The sequence below is a fragment of the Aulonocara sp. 'chitande type north' Nkhata Bay genome, linkage group LG23, assembly GCF_057382095.1.
Source record: "Aulonocara sp. 'chitande type north' Nkhata Bay isolate Kocher_YH1m ecotype deep benthic linkage group LG23, A_spYH_male_GT1.1, whole genome shotgun sequence".
NCBI classification, from domain to species: Eukaryota; Metazoa; Chordata; class Actinopteri; order Cichliformes; family Cichlidae; genus Aulonocara; species Aulonocara sp. 'chitande type north' Nkhata Bay.
In genome coordinates, this window is record NC_141365.1 from 50,261,111 (window position 1) to 50,285,678 (window position 24,568).

The 24,568-nt window shown below is 42.5% G+C and overlaps 1 protein-coding gene across 4 annotated transcripts in view; it reads right to left on the reverse strand.

Moving 5' to 3' along the window:
• LOC147302941 (histone deacetylase 4-like) overlaps window positions 1-24,568 on the reverse strand; it is an 88,375-nt gene that overhangs the window by 20,694 nt on the left and 43,113 nt on the right. For 3 of the 4 annotated variants that reach the window (XM_086281949.1, XM_086281946.1, XM_086281945.1), the window contains 7 exons: window positions 23,609-23,759; window positions 20,094-20,217; window positions 18,306-18,424; window positions 7,524-7,652; window positions 7,322-7,431; window positions 6,720-6,854; window positions 6,405-6,597 (listed from right to left, as the gene is read on the reverse strand). In XM_086281949.1, the coding sequence (XP_086138075.1) occupies window positions 6,405-6,597; window positions 6,720-6,854; window positions 7,322-7,431; window positions 7,524-7,652; window positions 18,306-18,424; window positions 20,094-20,217; window positions 23,609-23,759 (961 nt within the window). The remainder of the gene's footprint in view (window positions 1-6,404; window positions 6,598-6,719; window positions 6,855-7,321; window positions 7,432-7,523; window positions 7,653-18,305; window positions 18,425-20,093; window positions 20,218-23,608; window positions 23,760-24,568) is intronic. The other variant, XM_086281947.1, reaches the window with a different exon arrangement.

Consider the following 24,568-nt stretch of genomic DNA (forward strand, 5'->3'; position numbering starts at 1 on the left):
TGATTTCTCAGTAACAGCAGCAGCATTGTTTCAGGCCAATCCGGGCCCTGCGCTTGATGCATTATCTTACAACGTCGCTTCAGTTTCGTGCAGCTTTTTAGGAAAATGTGCTGAAGCAGTGTTTTGTCAATGACATGTCTTAAAGTGGCTCTGAGCACCGGAGCGACTATTTAGACTAGGTGTCATAATGATTCATGGTTACTTGAGTGTGCAGTCTATTCTGGCGGTTAGCTCAGGGGAAATATGACAGCATTTCCAGAGTGGCGACCCTGTTTTTCCAAATTAAAAATCAGAAGCGAGAATCTGAACAATCGAATCACGAACAGGTTCACGTCTAAGCAGAGGGGCGGGGAAGCAGGTAAAGTCCAGCTGGCTTCGATTACAGCTCACAGGAGTCTCGGTTAAGACTTCCCAGACTGGAGTGAAAACACCTGAGGAAAATCCCGAACTCTTGGTATAAACCGCACTGATGAGAGCGCTCATATTCTAGATAAATATGATGTGTTCCTAATGTTGTCGTTGGACCTCGGATTAGTTAGCAGATGTATTTGCGAACCGAATAAAAACAACCATCTGTGCTGCAATACTGTGAATCTCCCATTGTAGTGACACGAGATCATCTCAGCAGCTCAGATCAGCTTGCGGAGTGTCGCAGCACTGAGAAAAAGTAAGAAAGCAGACGCGGAGCCTCAGAGGCACCACATCGCTGTGCTTTCAAACCGATAACTTAAAGAGAAGGAGCCGGGGAGGAGCTGACATGTAACACAAGAGTTAGTGTTAAGTTTTCATGGTTAAAAGTGCGTCTTTCTGATAAGTAGCTTGTTGCTGCACGTAACGATTCACACTCTCCAGCTCTTGGCCTGTGCGTGGGCATTGATACGTCCTTGTCTGTACGTTTTTGGACAAGAATACACGCATTCTCATACGTGCGTCTGTATCTGCGTCACTGCTCATTCACTGCTAATGCCCCACTGAAAATAGACGCAGTGTGGTAGTGAGTGAATGAGCCGATGAGAAAGGGCACACAATGGACCCATGTCATACTCAAACAGCATATGCTGACATATGAAAGGAGCTCATTAGGTCGAGCTAATGAATGGACGTCTGTCAGTGTGAGGGGGCACACAGCGATGATGGTTTTATTTTTCTGCACGTCCATGCGTGTGTGTGCGTGCATGTGTGTGTATGCATGTGTGTGTGCATATGTGTGCGTGTGAAACCAGATGGCTGCAGGAGCAAAAATGAATATTTTTACTTTTCGTTTACGTTGCATTTGATTCTTTTGTTGCTTTTTCTCAGCTACTGCTGCTATTTATTTAACATTTAATCAAGCTGAGGCTGTAAAACGAAGCAGTAAGTACCAAAAACTGCAGTTCCTCTAATGGCCACTTGAGACCAACTCTAAAAGTGTTAACTCTAAAACTCTAACTCTAAAAATTCTCCATTAACTGCACTATTAAAATGTCCAACTTTAGAGCAAAAATAACATCTTTACAGATATTTTGGATATCTACAGCCAATTTTAGCATCTGTGACAACTACACAGGTTGAACTGTTATACAGCACTGTGGAAAAGTCTTCAGCTGTCCTTCATTTCTTTATATTTTGCTAGGAAAACGGAAAATAAATGGAAATACAAAAAAAAGGCGTAAAAACAGAGTTTGTACAATTCTAACAAGCCTGAAAGTCAATATTTGGTATGGCCCAACTTTATTCTTCAACACAGCCTGGACTCTCTTAGGGAGCTTTCGGTAATTTCTTTAAGCAGTCTTCAGGGACAGTTCTCCAGGCTTCCTGAAGGACATTCAAAGCTCTTCTTCGGATTAGGCTGCCTTTTGTTCTCTGTCAGGATGATCCCACACTGTTTCAATAATGTCGGGCTCTGAGGGATCCATCAATTTTTCCAAGATTTCCAACATCACTGGCTGAAATGCAGCTCCAAATCATGACAGAGCCTCCACCGTGTTTTACAGATGCCTGTACATTCACTGCTGTAGCGCTCTCCTTACCTCTACCATACATACTGACCAATGTTCCCTCTAGTTAGGGCTGGGTTTTTATAATTGATTTATCGATTAAAATCGATTCTGGCTTGGATAACGTAAAATCGATTCATTAAAATCCTGAATCGATTTTTTAATATAAATTTATTTTGCCCGAAATGCCAGAATCTCAGGTGAAAGATCACAAAATTTCAACAACCACCAAACAGCTAAGACAGTAAATGAGAGCAGGTACACGGATTCTGCACAAAGACTTAAACACACAGCGCGACCCGCGGATCAGAATCAGTGAGATGTCGCCTTTCTCACAGTCGGGGATGAAAGCCGACAGCTCGCTGACTCTGATCTGTCGGCGGGTCCGCGCTTTGTGTTCACGCCCTTTTTGCGCTGATTCTGAAGCTGTTAGTTTGATCTCTCTCCAAACAATACTGACTGAACCAGCAGCAAAAGAAGATCCAAACTACACTTCACATAAACATCGTCATGAATTCACTCTGACTTTTGCTGTTTTGCTTCGACCACGATGCACAGCTCTCTCTCTCTCTCTCTCTCTCTGTACTTCACGAACAGTTTCCCGTCTAAAAATCTGTTTTCTTCGTTATTCGCTTTCTTGTTACGCACAAGTTTACAGCGCTGTCGGCCAACGTTTTTTTTTTCGTTTTATATACTTCCGAAAAAAAACCTAATTTCTGCTGTTCAATACTGAACAAATTTAAACTTTTTAAAATTATGCAAAATGCAAAACGCTGTGTCTCTAATAAAACCGCTGTAACTTCAGAGGTGATGTTCATGTGTTGATTAATGGTTTTCTTTCGTTTTTTGATGTACTGCAGATTAGAGCTGGGCGATATGAGATTTTTTCATATCACGATATGTTTTTTTCATTTCAGGCGATAACGATATCTATCACGATATAAGCCAAATAACTATATTTGTAAGATTTAAATGTGCCGTTGCTCACAAGTAAAATGTGAAATAATCAGCAGCTTGTTTTTATTTAAATATTTATTTCCCATAATAAGTTCAACAGGGTAGATGTACTTAAGGAACATGAGACTTTTTCAGATAAATAAAGGCAAATATTGCAAACTACACAAAAGGCAGCCGCTAAAGCGTTTAAGTTTCAAAATAGAACAAACGAAACAGACTAAATTGTCAATTCCACTTAGAAACAAAATATTAATTCTAAAAATAAATCTTAGTTTGTTTTACAGAAGAACAGACAAAACTGACTAACTTTTGTCAATATCAAATAAACTGAGAACTAAAAGGAAATTCTCAATCTCTCCTTGTTGTATAGCTTAGCTTTTCAAACAGTTTTAACAGTTACTTTAGTCTGACAAAAGCCGAATGACGAATTAGCGCTTCCAGTCAGAGACTGAGGCTACGTCCACACGTACGCGGGTATTTTTGAAAACGGAGATTTTCCGTTTTCGTTTTAAAAAATAATCCCGTCCACACATAAAGGCAGAAATGAAGGAAAACGCTGCTATGAACATGCCAAAGCAGCAGGTGGCGCTAGATTCCTAACCGTGCAGAAATGCTGGCCAATCAGAAGTCTAGAAGCCTCGGTGGGAAAAAGTAAACAAAGCTGGGGCATAGAAGCAGAACCGAGTCGTATGTGTGGACGGACAGTAACTGTGTGTATATGTGAGCATTTAAACACTGCAGAGAGTAGAATTAACAGTATTGTAGAAATTCATTTCACTGAAACAATAACGTGGCGCACAGTGTGACGCATGCACCAGTTTATTGTATTTCCAGACTTGCTTTCGGCACAATTTACAGTGCACGCTACTCTGTTTTTTGTCAGACTTGAAATAGCCGAAATACCTTCACACTACGGAACTTCTATGGCTCTTCCGTTCGACAATCTCTCCGGCGTTGGAACCATCATCTGTTTTCTCTTCGGTCACGCTCGGTTGATTTTTCTAGTCGGCACACTCATTTCCTCCATTACCCGCTGGCTGCTTCCCAAACAAACACACGTGCGGCTTGGCACTTGTGCTGTACGTAACAAGTCACGCGACGTGACGCTGCGGCTGTGATTGGTTCGGCTCTGCGCTACTTAATTTGGATTGGCTGACCTTTTTTTTTTTTTTTTTTTTTAAGAGGACAAGAGCGGCGAGCTCTATCGCGATAGTTTAATTTTTCTATCGAGTAAAAGTTATATCGCGATACATATCGTTATCGTTCTATCGCCCAGCTCTACTGCAGATTATTTTTATAAAATCCAGGCCAGGAAAACCTTCATGTTTTTCTGTGTTTTATCTTCAGCTACTTTGACACAAAGGCCTCTGCTGTGACGCTCACACCTTTGATAAAGTCTTGCGTGTGTCAGCTTCCTTTTTATAGATACAAAAATATGTAAATGTGCTGATCTGAATTATAATATTTCTGACTGTCAAAATTTCCCAGATTCAAATCGAATCGAATTAAATTGAATCGTGGATCGAATCGATTCGGGACCTTGTGAATCGGAATTGAATCGATTCTAGAAATGAGTGACGATACCCTGCCCTACCTCTAATGTTTCATGTGTCTGAACACACAAACTCTCTGAGCGTCCCTTGGACCACTGTGAGCAACAGCAGACGTGTGCACTGTGGTCACGCCAGCATCCAATCCATCCAAGTTACATGTTTATTAAAATAATCTAATTACAGCATTTATGTTAGACTACTTTTAATTAACTGCTTTAGCCCACTTACAATGAAAAGAAAAATAATCTTGTTCATGACCTGTAGCATGTTAACACTATTGGAAGTAAAAAAAATAAAAATAAAAAAAAAATATAAATATAAATATATATATATTTATATTTTTTTTAATAAAGCTCTGACTGTATGATGAGTCTGTGGTCTGGGAGAGAGTCTGTAACTCTGTCTGCAAATACAGTAAATAATGACCAATGTTGGGCAATTACCGGTAACTATAGAGTTACTTCTTCAAAAAGTTACTGAGTTTTGCAAACAACAAAGTTTTGCAGCTGTTTACCTAAAAATGCAGCCAAGGTGTTTTTTAAACAAACATTTCAAACTATTTACAGAACAATCAGCTGTTCTGCATCAAATCTGATGCCACACAAATTATTTGTGTCGTTCCAAAAATAATTTGTGTCCACTATGAGATGAAGAAGAACAACAGCCTGATACCTGCAGGCCTGACAGCAGCAGATGTGTCACTGCTGTAACACCTGTAACACTCAGCAGTCGCCTCATTGTTCTGACACACACAACACTACTGACTACACTACACACTAACTACACACTAACTACACACTAACTACACACTAACTACACACTGACTACACACTAACTACACAAGATTTGTGCTAAACGAATAATGAATCGCATCATTGGCTGGACTGTGGGATAAGGTGGCATTGTTCTGATCCCATACAGGAGCAGCCAGTCACTGACTCACACTGTAAAACAGAATTGTTAACGTATTTATTTTAATTTCAATTCAGGTTAGATTTTTTTTGTGCGCAATGCAGATTTTCTGTGCGCAGAGACGTGGCAGCAGCTTAGAGGGAACATTGATGCTGACAGTGTTTCCCTTACTTAAGAACAGCTCTTTGACATCCATCCTAGACGACCTCTGTCCGGGTTCCTCAAATTTTTTATGACCCACTGCACAACACGCTAAGACACCAAGTTTTCAGCTAATGTCTCTTTGGAATTAACTTGTTGGTGCAAAAAACAAAACAATTTTATATATTTAGCTAATCATGCTGCTACTTGCAAAGTCCTTAAAGATATAATTAAAAACTTGCTCTTTGCTAACTTGTCTGTGCAGACACATGCTTGAATGTTTCATGGTTCAGTGTTAAATAACTTAAACAAAAAAAACATTCCTCTGAAAACAGTAAGGCACATGGACTCCGTCACTAATGAATCAAAAAGCAACACAAAATTACATGGCTGATTGTGCCACATGTCAGTGGCATGTTTAGTTACACATTATCGCTCATTAGCAGGTATCTGCGTCTATGGATGCTCCTTGGTAGCATCAGTAAATACCAACACCCTCTTGTCTATCCCCCAAAAACCAAGATGAGTTTGAACCTTCAAGATATGAGCTCAGTTGGGTGATAACTAACTAACTCTTGTTCAATATTCAGTTTTATTTAAAGGACACTCCAGGGAAGCAGCTGTTTTCTCCTCTAAGTATATGTTGTTTTAAGCCTGTTTATCTAACAGGGGCAGCTTGCTGTCCCCAGGGTTCAGGTAACACCCGAGGTCTACCCTCTCATCCAGATGCGGTCATGTCGGCCTTCAGATCACTATAGTGATTGCAAAAAATAGCTAATTTGGAAACCAGTGGCTATCGCCATCTTTCATGTATATATAGTCTATGCTTTAAGGTATTTAATAAAAGCTGAATTGTTTCCCCTACCTGTCACCAGGGGGCTCTGCGCTGGACTCTGCTCCATGAGCACCATGTGTTGGAGCAGGGGACTGTGTGCACCGTGCCCGCCTGTTCCTGCTCCAGCCTCGGCCAAGTAGGGGGTCAAGTGGCCACCGGAGAGGAATGGAGGGCTGAGGGAGAGGGCTGGCTGCAGGCCTCCATCCTGTTGGGCTGAGGTCACCTGGAAAAGAGCGTGCAAGCATATTTGAATAGATAGTTGGAGACAGTGCACTCTAAACAAAACAAATTCACAGTTAGAGAGATGCACAGTCTGCAAGCTGTTCAGTCAAGTTTCCTCCTTACATTAGAAGCAGCAGTGGCCGTGGCAGTGGCTGGCAGCCCCAGGGTGATGTTGGGTAAAGATGGGGAAGTGTAGAGGGACAGCTGGCTAACGGAGCCACGATCAGCACCGCTGCACAGCCTCTGGGCCAAAGATGCCTGGAAAACACATTTAAATGATTTATCTGTGTTTGCATCAAGGGAAAAAACCTCCTGCACACAGATAACAAAAAAAAAACAAACAGCACACAGAAGAAAAAGTCCACACACGGGGAAAGATCTACATTTGCACCCTCACTGCTGATGTAAAACTGTCACAGACAGAAGCCTCCTCCACACTGCCTGAGTGCCCCTAATGGCTGCCACAAATAGCATCTTGCCAGCTCCTCAGCCTGCCTCCTTGTCCACAGAACAATAATCCGAACATCCCTCAATCACAGCCTTCATACGTACTCCAGGCTGCAATGTTTTAAAGCTAATAAGAGAACCTGCAGCACATCGCTGGCACAAAGGAGCCAGGCTACAATTTCAGAGATCAGGCTTAATAAGTTTTATGCTAAAATTACAAGAACAACAACAGAAAGATAAATGGCATCTATAACAGCAAATGTATGCGTGTGCGTTACCTCCGTGTTGTTGGAGACTGACACAGTGATGCCGTTCTCATTAGGGATGTTGTTGGAGCTGTTATTTGGAGAGCTTGGGCCCGAGCCGGGTGCGCTGCTACATGCAGAGTCTGAAACGCGCGCAGACACACAAATCAAACACACAAGAAACCAGCAGCAGTGTGGAATGAAACTCTGAGCGAGCCGTTTGCTTGCCTCTTACCTGCCATGTCGAGCGAGCGTTTCTTGGCGCTGGTGATGGGACTGTCTCGGCGACGCAGCAGCGGACTGCTCCTACGCTCGCTTACCTTCTGCTTCAGCCGGGAGCGCAGCTTCAGGTTGGGCTCAGATGCTGAAAGAAGATTGAAAAGAGACCAAATTCTTTTTTTGAAATCCAATTTGAACTCTGTTATCGTAAGCGCATAAATACCTTAATGAAGAAAGCTTTGATAAGCTACTGAAATGAGAAAAAAACCTTAAAATACAGTTTCTACATGTCACCAATTCATTTCGAATTAACATTTTCAAGAGGTTTGTGATTAATGCATTGATGCGACCTGAGTGCTCACACTGTGCGTCCATAACATGAAGGTTATAACACAAACTCTGTCTCTCGTTACCATGTGTATACTACACGATGCACGACACACGATTAAGGCGAAAAACGGTCGCACAACTGAAAAATCATCTCAAAATGGGCCAAAAATGGCACAGTGTATGCCCGGCTTTAGTCAGCGTGGAGCCACTACTCCACATCGAAAGAAGGCAGATGAGATGTTTTTAATGACTTCTCTATATTTTATTGTCTGGAAACTAATGCATCAAATATTTAAAAAGCATCATGGCTGCTGTTTTGCACTTCCTGTCCAATACAATAAGTGCCAACTTTCTGCTCAAACTTCTTCGGGTTCGCTCAATTCTTTAGCTAACCACGATAATTAAACTAATCTTTCCATGTTCCCCCTGTGAACCCTTGACGTTCTCACAGCCCTGGTTGGAAATCACTGCACCGCAGCACTAACCTCCACTTCTGTCACCTCTGGTAAATGGGATATTTTGGTTTCTTGCCAACACCAGCTGAGGAGCAGCACCCCTGTCAAACCTCCTTGATGTTAAACAGATAACTGGCAGCTTTGGATGAATCAATCGGCAGGAAGTGAGAGTTACCTGAGCTACAGTCACGCAGACTTTCAGCTTAAACTGGGAGCTCTACACACTGATCAGCCGGGGGAGCACCTTCTACCGAGCGGCTCTGTTACGAAACCTGTTAGGTGGACAAACTGTTACATGCTGCTATTCATTTAGTGTACAATTCCCCCCGCCTACTGAGATGCTTTCGAACAAGCCACATTCTGATTTTCCCAAAGACGTTGTGGCTAAAAAGCAATTAGCTCCAATTTGGGAGCCGTGTCTGACTGGCTAAAGGTCTTTTGGTCTTTTGTGTACGCTGTCACGGACTTGTGAATGGATACTGACAGAAGGGAACGGCATGTCACCTCATTAGCCTTCATGGCTCAGACCATGAAGGCTAATGCTCGGTTTATTTTACCCTGCCAATCAGCAGCCTTGGATAATTTTTCTATTTATTATCCAATTTTCAGTCATCAGAGGATAGATAAAATCAAAAACAGGGCACTTCTAACCTTTATTATGACATAACCAGTTTAACCGTCTACTATATCTCTTTTAAGACTGACAGGATAGGTAAAAGCACCCAGAAGCTACCATCACCGGAGCAACTGTTCCTTTTGGGAAACGATCACAGATGAACTTGTTCCCGTTTGCAGTGTCAAGTAAAAATAAATGTTTGGAGAAGACACAAGTGTGAAATATGAGGTGTGAAGGTACAGTAACACAAAGTGGGAAGGAGAGCTCAGTCCAGATGGAGTCAAACCAATTAACGTTGAGGGGAGGTGGTTTTCAAAGCCAATTTACTACAAATCCAATAAAAACTCTGTGACTCTGCTTTAGATTTTAGATCTAAATTAAGCAAACCCAAAAAAAAGGGTCTTTGTCATAACAAATACAATATTTGGTCAAAATGAAGGCTGCTGATTAAGGCTTTTGACTTTTTGAATGCTGTGAATGTTCCGGTGTATTTCATCACTTTTCACCAAGCACAACAAGAGATTCTGATATGTTCTGTTTTAATATTTGTTCTAGTAGTAAAACTACTGTATCTACTAGGGGTGCAACAATACACAAAATTCACGGTTCGATATTTTTTCGATACAAAAAATGTTCATGCTTTTTTAATTTGTCATTTATTAAAATTATAAATATGTATTTTAACTCAAAAGTACAGTTTTTAAATTTAATGTTGCTGAAACAACAAAGTAATAAAAAAAAGTAACTATCTGATGGAGGAATCACTCATCTTTGGAAAAGAGTTTATTACAGAGAAATGGCTCTTTCAAAATAAAAGCTCTACTATACGCTTCTTCTGGGCTATATTCTCAGCAGCATATTAAACATATCAGGTCCCCATAAGGAGAATCCTGTGCTAACGGCTGTCTAAATGACTCGGGTAAAGTTTGTAGCATGCGTGCTTGTTGTTTTTGTCTGCTTCCACTTGTCTTTGCACTAGGATGCTGTCGGAGTAAATGTGCAGTCATATTCGTTGATAAGCTACTGAAATGAGAAAAAAACCTTAAAATACAGTTTCTACATGTCACCAATTCATTTCGAATTAACATTTTCAAGAGGTTTGTGATTAATGCATTGATGTGACCTGAGTGCTCACACTGTGCGTCCATAACATGAAGGTTATAACACAAACTCTGTCTCTCGTTACCACGTGTATACTACACGATGCACGACACACGATTAAGGCGAAAAACGGTCGCACAACTGAAAAATCATCTCAAAATGGGCCAAAAATGGCACAGTGTATGCCCGGCTTTAGTCAGCGTGGAGCCACTACTCCACCTCGAAAGAAGGCAGATGAGATGTTTTTAATGACTTCTCTATATTTTATTGTCTGGAAACTAATGCATCAAATATTTAAAAAGCATCATGGCTGCTGTTTTGCACTTCCTGTCCAATACAATAAGTGCCAACTTTCTGCTCAAACTTCTTCGGGTTCGCTCAATTCTTTAGCTAACCACGATAATTAAACTAATCTTTCCATGTTCCCCCTGTGAACCCTTGACGTTCTCACAGCCCTGGTTGGAAATCACTGCACCGCAGCACTAACCTCCACTTCTGTCACCTCTGGTAAATGGGATATTTTGGTTTCTTGCCAACACCAGCTGAGGAGCAGCACCCCTGTCAAACCTCCTTGATGTTAAACAGATAACTGGCAGCTTTGGATGAATCAATCGGCAGGAAGTGAGAGTTACCTGAGCTACAGTCACGCAGACTTTCAGCTTAAACTGGGAGCTCTACACACTGATCATCCGGGGGAGCACCTTCTACCGAGCGGCTCTGTTACGAAACCTGTTAGGTGGACAAACTGTTACATGCTGCTATTCATTTAGTGTACAATTCCCCCCGCCTACTGAGATGCTTTCGAACAAGCCACATTCTGATTTTCCCAAAGACGTTGTGGCTAAAAAGCAATTAGCTCCAATTTGGGAGCCGTGTCTGACTGGCTAAAGGTCTTTTGGTCTTTTGTGTACGCTGTCACGGACTTGTGAATGGATACTGACAGAAGGGAACGGCATGTCACCTCATTAGCCTTCATGGCTCAGACCATGAAGGCTAATGCTCGGTTTATTTTACCCTGCCAATCAGCAGCCTTGGATAATTTTTCTATTTATTATCCAATTTTCAGTCATCAGAGGATAGATAAAATCAAAAACAGGGCACTTCTAACCTTTATTATGACATAACCAGTTTAACCGTCTACTATATCTCTTTTAAGACTGACAGGATAGGTAAAAGTACCCAGAAGCTACCATCACCGGAGCAACTGTTCCTTTTGGGAAACGATCACAGATGAACTTGTTCCCGTTTGCAGTGTCAAGTAAAAATAAATGTGTGGAGAAGACACAAGTGTGAAATATGAGGTGTGAAGGTACAGTAACACAAAGTGGGAAGGAGAGCTCAGTCCAGATGGAGTCAAACCAATTAACGTTGAGGGGAGGTGGTTTTCAAAGCCAATTTACTACAAATCCAATAAAAACTCTGTGACTCTGCTTTAGATTTTAGATCTAAATTAAGCAAACCCAAAAAAAAGGATCTTTGTCATAACAAATACAATATTTGGTCAAAATGAAGGCTGCTGATTAAGGCTTTTGACTTTTTGAATGCTGTGAATGTTCCGGTGTATTTCATCACTTTTCACCAAGCACAACAAGAGATTCTGATATGTTCTGTTTTAATATTTGTTCTAGTAGTAAAACTACTGTATCTACTAGGGGTGCAACAATACACAAAATTCACGGTTCGATATTTTTTCGATACAAAAAATGTTCATGCTTTTTTAATTTGTCATTTATTAAAATTATAAATATGTATTTTAACTCAAAAGTACAGTTTTTAAATTTAATGTTGCTGAAACAACAAAGTAATAAAAAAAAGTAACTATCTGATGGAGGAATCACTCATCTTTGGAAAAGAGTTTATTACAGAGAAATGGCTCTTTCAAAATAAAAGCTCTACTATACGCTTCTTCTGGGCTATATTCTCAGCAGCATATTAAACATATCAGGTCCCCATAAGAATCATGTGCTAACGGCTGTCTAAATGACTCGGGTAAAGTTTGTAGCATGCGTGCTTGTTGTTTTTGTCTGCTTCCACTTGTCTTTGCACGAGGATGCTGTCGGAGTAAATGTGCAGTCATATTCGTTGTGTTCCCACTAGTGCTGTCAGCGTTAATCTGAAATGACATTAACGCCACAACACGGCAAATCTCCGTTAAAGAGCTACCGCGGATCGCCCCGTGCGTGGGGCTGGACGGCGTCAACACATTAACGAGCTAACTGCGCTAACGCACTAGCTCCCACCCATGTAATTGAGCATTGCATGGCACATCCAACATACTGTTTTACTTTAGTCCATGACGCGCTTACCTTCAGGGTCATACGTCACATGAAAACCAAAATAGTTCCAAAGGCCAGATCTGAATGAGGGTGGGGGAGGTTCAATTTGCCATGTTGCAACGAGCTTAGCTTCTGTCTTGCTAGCTTGTGCTGCGCTCAGTGGATCTGCGCTCGACAGTGCAGCCTAGGCGGAGTAGTCGAACGCAGATCCACTGAGCGCTCAACACAGACAGCATCGTCAGAAGGAAAGTTGATAAAATAAATTAAAATTTTTGTATTGTTCGATACATATGCGTACCGAACCGAAAGCACTGTATCGAACGGTTCAATATCGAGTATCGTTGCACCCCTAGTATCTACAGTACTGTACAAAAGTCTTGATCTACTCCCTTTTGGTCACATGCATGGAAAAACTGTATAAGGTTAAAAACACGATTTACACAATTCTGACGAGTTTGAAAGTTAATATTTCGTATGATAAGCTTTAATGTTCAACAGCCTGAACTCTTTATGCAAGGTTGCCTTGCTTGTCCTTCTTCAAGGACATTCAAAACTTTTTTTAAGTGTCAGTAATGCTGGGCTTCTGGCTTTGAGGAGGCCAAACCATGACTGGTCTCTGTCCAGGTATGCTTTAATCCAGCGGTCCCCAACCCCCGGGCCTCGGACCGGTCCGTGAGTCGTTTGGTACCGGGCCGCGAGAGTTGAGGCCCAGGTGTGAAATGTTTGGTTTTCAGGGTTTTTATCGGTTTTCAGCGTTATTTTGTCATCGTTTTTATCGTTAACTCTGTTTTCCTGGGTCTTTTCACGTGTGTTATGAATAAATCTTTTTTTCGGTACCGGTACTAGTTTTATTTTGTTGTATTTATCCGCGACACCTTAAAGGCTGGTCCGTGAAAATATTGTCGGGCATAAACCGGTCCGTGCCGCAAAGGTTGGGGACCGCTGCTTTAATCGCATTGGCAGTGTGTTTAGGAGCATGTCATGGTGAAAACTGAAGCCAGTGTCAATCGGACACGCCAGATTCTATTGCATAGTGGATGAAAATCTGATTATACTTTTCTGTATTCATAATTTCATCAATTTTGACAAGATCTCCAACACCACTGACTGAAATGCAGTCACAAACCATGACAGAGGCTCCGCCGTGTTTTTCACATGGCTGAAGACACTCAAGAAAAACTCTGAAAGACCTGTAGGCACCGGGGAACTACTGGATATAACCACTTAAAAAAAAACCTCAGACAAAGTCTATCTTCTTGAAAGCAAAGTATAAAGAAACATGTCTTCTGTCATGATCAATATTGAATGAGCACGACCTTTCGAGGAGAAAGAGTTTGAATAAATGCATCCATCAAATCAGAAATAACTCCTGAGTCGTCATTTCATTTACATCTTTGAAGATTCATGACAGATCTTGTTTTTCTTAGAATTTGAAAATACTAATAGGCATTTTATTTTCTGAAAGGAAAACAAAGAAATGGCACGACAGAAGAAGGAAGGATAACAAGTGGCCCTTTGAGTAATTAGATTTCTGCTTTCGTTATTAGCAGAGGAAAGAGGAAAGACATTTTTAAAAGTCAAAGCCGAGGGGAATTGACGAAAATGTCAATAACTGTGAAAATAGGTTTTCTCTGCTCTTTGAGGGCTAAAGAGAAAACAAGACCAAATGTGGTGCTCATAAAAACACACGCGGTGTTAAGGGAATCGGTTATATCTAAGGCTGCATTATCATGTTTCTTGGACCCATCTTCATTCTCTAATTTTGGCAATCATTGCACAGAACAGGCTAATTAATTTTACATTAATTTATTTTTTTAAGTTTGCTGTTCAAAATTGCAAACTCCGACTAGTGATAGTCTGAAAGTTGTATTATAAGCCTGTGAAAAGCAAGAGCACACGCAATCAGAGCGATATGGCTACATAAATGGTGTATTGTGGCCCTGTTAAACGGGGCCTTAACCAGGGCGCCCAGCTAGCATTCAGTGAGTGACGCCCCCACAGCCGCATGTTGCTTTGTATATACAGGAGATTTATACGGTCCAGTTATCAAGCAGCAGCATGTACTGTATGCGTTCTTGTATTCCACATGGGCATGCTGCCCAGTGAGGCCACAAAACAGCCTCGCTCATCAGTGAAAAGACAAGAAGGCTTCACTTTGTTTTCCCCTCTCATATCTTTATTGGTGTGTGAGAACATGTTCTAGACAGGGGCATTGTTCATGTCGTGCTCTTTCACCCCTAAATGCATACAGAAATACGGTACAGTGAATGCACTTGATGTTCTGGGACAAAAGGTCCTCAGGAAACACCTTGTGTCACCTGACTCTTCTACCTTTTACACCTTTAGCTTGCTTAGAACTTAAACCATGTGTTTAGTTACAATTTTGCACCTTTCCCACAGCTTGGCCTTTAATAAGTTGAAATGTCGTCTGGTGTAGACTTCCTGTTCTGTTGTTGGACAAGTATAAAAAGAAAAAATCATCACCTGATGACATTTGGGTGGTTTTGAGATACAATTTCCAGCAAATATGGTTCCTTTTTTGCTCTCCACACACTGAGTGTACAATGGAGAACAAGTGCACCAAAAGCTAAAACATTTCTGGGACTTGTTCCATGCTGTAACATTCTGCAGAGTCTTATGTGTAGATTAGAAGTAGTCAAAGTGAACTGATGGACGAAGAATTACAGGTGAAAGGCTGCTTGCTGCCATAAGGAAAGCATGAAAACAATGAGTCCGTTTTACTGCTTACAGATTTGCTTGCATTAAATCTAAAATCTCACGCTGTTCAAGAAGTAACCACAGTTGTCACCAAATCAGCCGGGACTCAAAAAGAAAGCAAACTTTTTGGCTTGTTCTGTCGTTGCACTGTAAAATGGTAAAAAGGACGACGGGGAGATGCACAAAAGAGCGTTGTTGCTTCCTTCGGCCGTTGCTGGGAGTTCTGGGTTCCAGTCCTCTATTTTATGGCCTGGCGGTGATATAAAAGAGCCTCTAAACTCCACCAAGCTGTCATTACCATAAGTAAACCCCGCAAAGCACGTCAGTGCTGTGGGCAAATATCAGGGCGGCACAGGTTCCCCTCTCTCTCGGCAGCAGAGCACAATCCTCAGCCTTATAGAAATCCAGGGACGGGCTGACACTCCAGGGACGATCTTTTCACTCTCTGCCATCTTCCAGTTTTTCTCTCTCTTTTTTTTTTCCCATTCTGCACATAAAGCAGATTTTGCTAAGTGTGTAATCATCGTGCACTTGCTGGATTTAGTTTAAATCCTGCATGCCAGCTCTCATTTTCTATGCTCTAATCATCTTTCTCAAGGAAATGATCAGCGAAGCTAGCAAGCACCTTCTACTCATTATCTCCTTTTCTTCCTTCATGTTACTCGCCTCTTTCTCCCTCACTTTCCTCTCCTTCTGCTGATCTCCCAGGGTGGAATGCAGCTGTGTGGGCCAGTGTCAACTGTGGTCTATCTGTTGTCGTAGCCAGCAGCCTGCAGGCTCAGAGTCAACAGGGCTGGAGCGGCCTGCCACTGGGCTAAGTGAATAATTGCACTGTAAGACGACCGCTGCTTCACGGCTACACCACCGCACACACCACTCGCACTTCGCACACCCACACAGAGCTACACATACACACACACACCTGACAAAAGCACGCTGAACACAGCTGGTTTTACTCGCTAAAGCTTTAAAGACATCTGATGTTTGAGCAGCAGACCCAAAGAATGACAGATTGTGCACCACAAGTAAACTTTTATCTATTTCTGTGGTGTGTGCAGCAGTTTTAACTGCTTTAATTCTTTTTGACATGATGAGCACCGAATGTGAAACAAAACTTTCAGCTCTGTGAATCTGTTTTAGTTTCTGGACAATAAGAAGTGCATGCTGCGCTTGTGTGTACATATCTTACATACACTATGTGAAAAAGGTATTTGGCCACCTACACATTAAATTTACTAAAGCTTTTATGCTATCCTATCCTACAACCCTAAGCATCAGTATGGTGCAGCTACAAAAGCTTCCACCCCTCTGGGAAGGATTTCTACAAGAGTCTGGAATAAATCTGTGGAAATCTTTACCCATTCATCCAGAAGAGCATTTGTGAGGTCAGACACTGATACTGAACTCACATTTTTTGATCTAGTTCATCCCAAAGGTGTTGAACGGGGTTAAACTCACCAAAATGCATCCAACCATGCCTTTTTTGGACTTTATGTACTGGATCACAGTCATGCGGGAACAGAATAAGGACCCTCCCCAAACTCTTCTCAAAGCTTGTACTCACCTGGTGTATTGTTTTGTATGTGTATGTGCTGTTAATTTATGCAACTTATAATAGTACTGCTGTCCTTCTTGGCCAGGATGCTCTTGTAAAAGAGATTCAATCTTAAGAGTAGGGATGGGTACCGGTATCCGGTGCCATGATGGCACCGGTTCTGACATAAACGGTAGTAACCAGACCGAAAAGCAGCGCACATTTCGGTGCTTTTTTTCCCTGAGATGTGATACACTTTAGATTTTAGCCAATCATTTTACCTTTGCGAGCGTAGTAGGCGGGGCCAGGTACGTACTTTAGAGCAGAGCTACAGATTAAAAATGTCCAAGGCGAAGCGGTCAAAGTCTGGCTGTACTTCACAGCAAAAGATGCAAACTCAGCAGCAACAAGTGCTTTAAGCTGATACTGTGATACTGTCAAAGGAGGTAACACCAAGAATCCGATGAAACACCTGGCGACGCATAGCGTTTTTTTAAAAGGCGAGAAATGCGCCGTATTTGACAGCTTGCTGCGAGACCTCACACCGAGCACATCTACTGCGGGTTGCCTGTTATTGGACCCGGAGTTAGCAACATCCCCCAAGAACCCGAAGAGGAGAGTCCTGGCCCCTAGCCCTGCCAGTGTAGCAGGAATGATGAGGATGATGATGGCAGCAGCAGCCGTTCTTCTCTGCGTGAGTAGCTAAATGTTGTTCATGTATAATTTACGTTGAGTAGGCTAACCACGTTATTACATTAATGCATGTAAGGTGAACTAGCAAACACCGTCGTAGTTACATGAGGCTGTCTTCTTGTTTGATGGCAGATACTCCCTTCACCCTGGCCAAAAAGGCTAAAATGACCAAAGAAAAAGTGGAAAACAGGTAAACATGAGAGGTTTAGGACAAATTGTGTGTTCTCCATTCTTTAAGCACCAGTTCGAGCACCGTTAAAGTACCAGTTTGGCACTGGTATCGGATAAAACCTAAATGATACCCATCCCTACTTAAGAGTTTATTTTCTCCGGGTTAAATAGAGGTTTATTTTTTTAAAACTGCTCCAGAGTTTACTGGTAGTGTGCTTTATGCTTGGCATTGTACTTGATGTAAGGCAGTTGAAATTTCACCAACTGACTTGCTGCTTTGGTGGCACATTATAGTAGTACCACACCCAAATTCACTGAGCTATGTTGTTATGTAAAGGGAGAGTGGCTTTTTAAACATTGAAGAAAAGACACCTGCAAAAGCACCTGTGGAAATGTGGAAGTTTAAGAGGACCAAGAACAGAGCCCTGGGGAACTCCAAAGGTAATTGGAGTTCTTCACTACTAACACAGCCCTCAAGCCAGTTAGTCTTAATATTCAAATATCCAATACATTAAAGGAAATAACAGTAAATATAGCTGTCATATTTTGGTAAAAAACAGTAACTTTTTACTATTCAAACTATCAGTGTCAAGCTGATATTTCTTAGCGCTCACTGTACTGAACTACACTTACCTACACTTGCACTCTCTACTGCTCTCATGTAGGGAATGCTGGGAGACCCTGACAGCCTAATCTGGATGTGATTAATGGAGCAGTGCTCAGTGCCATCTAAATAATTCTAGATGTGAGTCTACATGGCAGCTACTGGACATTAAACTTTCAATGTGTGTGTGTGTGTGTTTGTGTGTGTGTAATTCTCATGTGTGCATGCAGCAAATAGATGAGTCTGCACTGCCAAAACAAAGTGTATCCACATGCGTATGTGTGTGTGTGGGGACCGCACCAGTCTTTCGCAGTGGGAAGTCATCCCGGGGGTTGTAGACGCCCAGCACAGGGTGGTTGTAGGTGGACACGCCAGTCTGTGGAGGCGAGCTCTGGTCCAAAGAGCTGTGCTGGGTTTTGCTGCAAAACACACACACACACACACACACACGCACACACACACACACACACACACACACACACACACACACACACACACACACACACACACACACACACACACACACAGTATTAAAGGGGCCACCAAGATCACAAAACATGTGCAACAAGGCAAAACACCGATAACTCACTGTACACGTGACTCAATGAGTAATCCAGACAAAGCAACGAACTTCATGGCTGTCATAGATCTTTATGATTAAAGCATCATGCAAATCCCTTGGCAAGAACAAAGAAATGTGCTGCCATCTGTTCACTGCCTGCAAAATAAGGTGGTGTTTGCAGGCAAAGTTAAGCCGTGTTGGCTTTGACCCAAATGCATGTTCCTGACAAGCGGATGCACACACTTGTCTCTTCCAAACTGAGTCCAATGAGTGGAGAAATTTAGATTACAGAGAGAGGCGTAGAAAAGGAGAGAAGCAGGCAGATATAGAAAGATACACTTTGTGTTACTTTGAGCTGTTGAAAGTCAACACTTGTGGGTGTTTCACTGGGTCACACATCAAGATTATGTAACGTTATTTATTTGGTTTTGCGTTTGCAATTTGTGGTTTCAGTCCTTTTTTGTTGTAGCACAAAGACGCATGTAGTCATAGGGAATAATATTCGGATGTGCTACATCCAGGGCTGAACTTCAAAGCTAAATATGGTAAATGGTAAATGGTCTGTATTTATATAGCGCTTTACTCGTCCCTAAGGACCCCAAAGCGCTTTACACATCCAGTCATCCACCCATTCACACACACATTCACACACTGGTGATGGCAGCTACATTGTAGCCACAGCCACCCTGGGGCGCACTGACAGAGGCGAATATATGTCAGGCCTGTGTCAGCAGTAGTGACCGCTAATATTAATTTAAGGGCTGTGCTTTTATTCTACAGTTCTGAGTTATTTACACAGAGAGAAAAGTCAACTGCATATACATTTTCATACAAAATATACAATTTCCTTCACACAGAGTCAAACCAGGACTGCAAACTCCTTGCGAGTAGGAAAAGTTGGCGTCCAGTGATTGGAGTATTTATATATAAATATAACTGATGTGTGTTTGTATATTAAATTCTGTAGCTTGCATTGAGCACGCTGTCTACAATGTCACTGACGGGCAATAAAAAACATGTGACAGGAGGCCACCAAACCTAGAAAGAGGAAACAGCAAGTGTGCACACCTGCACAAGGCTCCCGAGATGCTACAATAACCATCCAAGGCCAAGTCTTCAATGTGAGGGTCCCTATCATCAGCTTCCAATATGCAGCTCTATCACGTGTGCGTGTGAGCATATGTGTGTGTGCGCGGGCTGCCATCTTTGTTTCATAACCCTGCTAGATCCATCTTTCAGTCGGGCTCACACAGTGTGGCAGGTGTGGAGGAGAGGAAGCTCGCTGACAGATTAAGATACAATCCAATACATTATTCAGCCGCTGTCAGAGACAGAATTACCATCCTACACTTAGAAAGACCTGCAGATGCGTTCAGGAGTCTTCTGCTGCTTACAGTCATTACAAAGAATCAGCGGCGGCTCGCGCACTGACAGGAGGGAGAATGATTTGATGTCAAACAAACTTTTTGGTTGAGTGTATCATGTGCATTACTAGCTGAGCTAATACCACAAAAGATGCTCCTCACCGGTACCAGTAGGGAGCGTCGTTGGGGAGGCCTCCTTGGTTGATGCTACGCTGGGCCAGTGCCTTCTTCTTATTCAGGACGAACTCCTGGAGACGCATCTTCACCTCGGTGCTGGCCACAGCGCCTGAAAGAGAAAGCCACGGATAAAGTCATTACAGCTGAATGTACGCTACATCACGAGCAATTACCATAACAAGTTAGCCACCGCGACTGAACTTGTAGGAAGACTGCGCGGAAAAGGGCCAAGTGTCCATGGGTGGTTGACGCGATAGTTGGATGTCTCATCACAATTCTCATAATCAGTTTGATCTTTTTCACTTAAGTGTGAAACGAACCCTATTACACTCTTCCACTGTAACATGTTTCAAAGCAGATACTGTCTTCATTAGGTTTTTAATACTGTGGGTGGCAGAGTGCTGCCTCACAGCAAGTCCTGGGTTAGAATCCACGACTTGTGTGGATTCTCTGTGAGTACTCTGGTTCTCTCACAGTCCAAAGACATGCATGGCTTTAGGTTAACTGGTGATTCTACATGTGAATGCGGGCGTGAATGTTGGCCTCTTGTCCAGGGAGTAGCCTGCTTCTCGCTTTATGACAGCTGAGATAGGCTCCAGGCCGCCCCTGCCACCCTAAATTGGATTAGTGGAAGGAAAGATGGATGGATGGACTCCAGTTTTAAATGGCTAATCTCTGTAATCACATATCTATTAGGAGTTGGTGGGCATGCGTGTTGTTGTTCCTGGGTTTTTGTTTCCCTTTTCGAGACGCAGGTAGGCGGGGCGGTGCTTGATGGCATTCCGGCGGCGTATCGGACGTCATCAGTGGGAGCATTTATGGAGCTGAGTAACGGACGTCTGGTGTCGCAGTATCGTCGCTTCCACAAGTGGTAACCTGCTTTTGCAAGATTAATCTGTTGCTTCCGCGCTACTGAGCTGCATGTTTTAAGATCCGTCTCCTGCCTGCTTTCCCTCTGCACCAGCCTGTCTCGCCGCCTGCCTGTGTGTGCTGGCCCTCTTTGGATCTGTGACAGAGACTTACCTCGCGCCGGCCTGTGACCACTGCCATACCTGTATTTCAGTGTTTCAAGTAAGCTCTCCAACTCTCCCCGTCCGCCTCAGTTTTACTCTCGACGTTATCCCCTAACTCTGTTTTGTCGCTCGTCCTCAGGTAGCTCCGGTGCGCCATCTATCCTCCCGCATACCTCGGCTCCGTTTCATCCCCTCGGCTCTGTCTCCTCGCACATTTTCCCGGCCACTGTACATAGCCCCTTCCCTTGTAAATATTCCCCTGTCACTGTAAATAAATCTGCTTCACCGCGATCCTGTGCCCGTGTGTGTTTCTGCCACTAAATCCCCCCGTTTAAATTCCCCTAACAATATCTGCATGTTCATATGTAACATCTATAGGCATGAGATGAGACAGTGTAACTAGACTATCCCAGCTAAGACCTCCAACAGGAGAGATCTTATTCCTAATCCTCAGATCAGGTAATTTTGGATAACCGATCACTACATGCAGGTTAAAAGTTTAGAGTTCGTTTGGCGGTGATTTAGTTTTTATCTTAAACCAAAACTTGCACACATATCAACTGACTACAGATTCCTGAGTCTGGACTCCTGAGATATAGGACACTGCCCCCAGAAGCTAAGGGGGGAATCAAACATTGCCACAGCTTTGTACCATTTAACACCACTTATTGCACGAATACCTGCTCCAGTATTCTGAAAGCTGTTGCCACTCAGACAAAACATCCACATCACTGCCAGCATATAAAGAAAAGAAGTCAAAATCAGGACCAAAGATTTATTAATGTTTTCTTTCCAGAAAGTCTCATCTTTATCTTCAGAGGAAATTCAACAATCAGATGACTCCCTATTAGCAAGGACTTGGCAACAGTGGGAAGTAAAACCTCCCTTTTAACAGGAAGAGGGCTAATTTGTTCAGTTGTCTTGTATTTTCTAAACTTATTATGCATAAATCCCATCTGGAAGCTAAAATCAACTCGTCAACTGGAAGTCATTGAACAGTAAAACTTGAACGTCTGACCTTCCTCAGACGTTTAGGCAGAAATTAGTGTTTGTCTCAGTTTTCTGTGTAATCTGGGGTGCTCAATAGAAAGATACGAAAGTGGGCTTTAAGTAACTGCGACTATCTCCCGATTTTTAAAATGAAAAGAATCAGTTGAGAAAAGAATCAGCGGATTAATTACTAAAATAACCAATCAATCAAAAAAACCATGCTCTCGTCTTACAGTGAATCAGCAAAAACAGACTTCTTGGATAAAGAACTGTGGTAAGAAAGAAAAACGCTACAAACTAAGAAATTTACAGACCACAAACTGCACCTTTGCAGATACACGTGAGAGCAAACACTGCAGTCCTCTCTCTTGCTCTTTTGGACACACACGCACGCACGCACGCACGCACACACACACACGCACGCACGCACGCACGCACACACACGCACACACACACACACACACACACACACACACACACACACACGATCTGTAACCATTTTCCATATAGTGTGTAAACGGCTCTCAAGGACTCCTGTCCACTTGCTTTCAATGAACTGTTGAGAGACATCCAGCAGGCAGCGGTAACAACTCGGCCCAGCTCCAGCCAAGGCCACCGGGCTAATACAGCTCGTTTACCACAGTAAATACACAGGTTCTCCAAGTAAAATGGAAATACACAGACATGCAAACACACACGCACAGAAGCGCACAAACACAACGGTCCTTTTGAACAGAGAGTTCTCGATAACTCTGGCAGATGCTACCAAGCTTCCTGACTGTATAGACAGGAAACAATAGCTCACAGTAGTAGTGGTGGTGGTGGTGGTGGTGGTGGTGGTGGGTACCCTACACACGACATTATATGCTGTAACTGTAACACTGAACTGAGTGTGAAATCAAATGCTGTTCATAACGTAAGCTACTAATATGGGGACGACAACCTCTAATTATTGTTTCCAGTGTTATCCTGTTGATGCATCCCAGTAGGTTAAGTTCTGTATGTATTTATGGAAAACATAAATGCACGCAAGTCTCTTGCTTTGGGGACACTCATATGGATCCTATAAACCTGAAGGTATTTATTAAACTCAGAGGAAAGACTCCCACAAACAGTGGTTAGCAACAAGCACAACTTGGCTCCTGTTATGTTTTAGTTAAACCCAGATTAGATTCATTACTGGGTACGACCCACAGAGATTCACAGCAGATTCTGTTGTGAGTATAGATGTGGTAGAGAATTCTGTATGACAACTGCAGGTTCGTAGGAGCTTTGATCAGCTTAGATAGTGACATACTGAGGCACCAGTGGTGACAAAGTGTGAACTGAAGATGAGAGAAAATAAATAAGTTACATTTGCTGTTATACTGGTTCAATATATGATTTCATATGGTTTTGCTGTTCAAACTGGGAAAGTTGGCTACAGGGCGCAGGCTTGGCTTCAGATTCAGTTTGACTGCTAGCGCTCTCAGTATCACTCATCTTGCTTCAACTTACTTTCTTGGCCCCTCTCCTTGTTCTTCAGCAGCAGCAGCTTCTGTTCTCTCTGCTGCTTCTCCAGCTCCTGCTCCCGACGGTGGTTCTCCATCTTCCTCTGATGTTCCAGCAGCTCCTGCTGGTGCTTCAAAGCCAGGAGCTCCTGTTGCTGCTGCACGAAGAAAGACCACAATCACATTAGCAAATATTCACCAAACGGGCGACTGATTGCAGATAATTCCAAGTATCCTGCACGGAAGTTTGGAACTGTTCCTTATTAGCCCTCACATCTATCTGTCTACATATCATGAGATGAGATAAGATAGGCTTTATTAGTCACAGAGTTGGGAAATTCACATTGTTAGAGCAGCAGAGTGAACACAGCAGGAATAAATAGGTCAACAACAATACGAGCATGCAAAAACACTACAAGGTTATATACAATATTTACCATATTCACAAGAGCTTTATGTTTCCTTCTCCGTAATCACCACACATGTCCAAACAACAAACTCATCCCATACTTTTGTGAGCATGTCTCACTACAGTCACTGCTGTTGCTATGCTACCTACCAGTGACCACGTGAAACTCACAAATACGCTTTTTCTAATAGCTCAATTCAATTTTATTTATACAGCAACAAATCACAATGACAGTTACCTCAAGGTGCTTAATATTGTAAGACAAAGACCACAATAATGCAGAGAAAATTCCAACAATCAGATGACCGCCTGTAAACAAGCATTTTGGTGACAGTAGGAAGGAAAAACTCCCTTTTAACAGGGAGAAACTTCCAGCAGATCCATGTGGCCAGCTGCTGCGACTGGCTGGGGTCGGTAGTATACAGTAGGCTACTGTATATGAAGAACTATTACCACTTGGGTCATTCCACATAAATCAACCGTTTTTTAAAAAGTTCCCACGTGACCCCCTCAGAATCACATCATTGATTTTTTATGTATGATACAATTAGTGCAAAG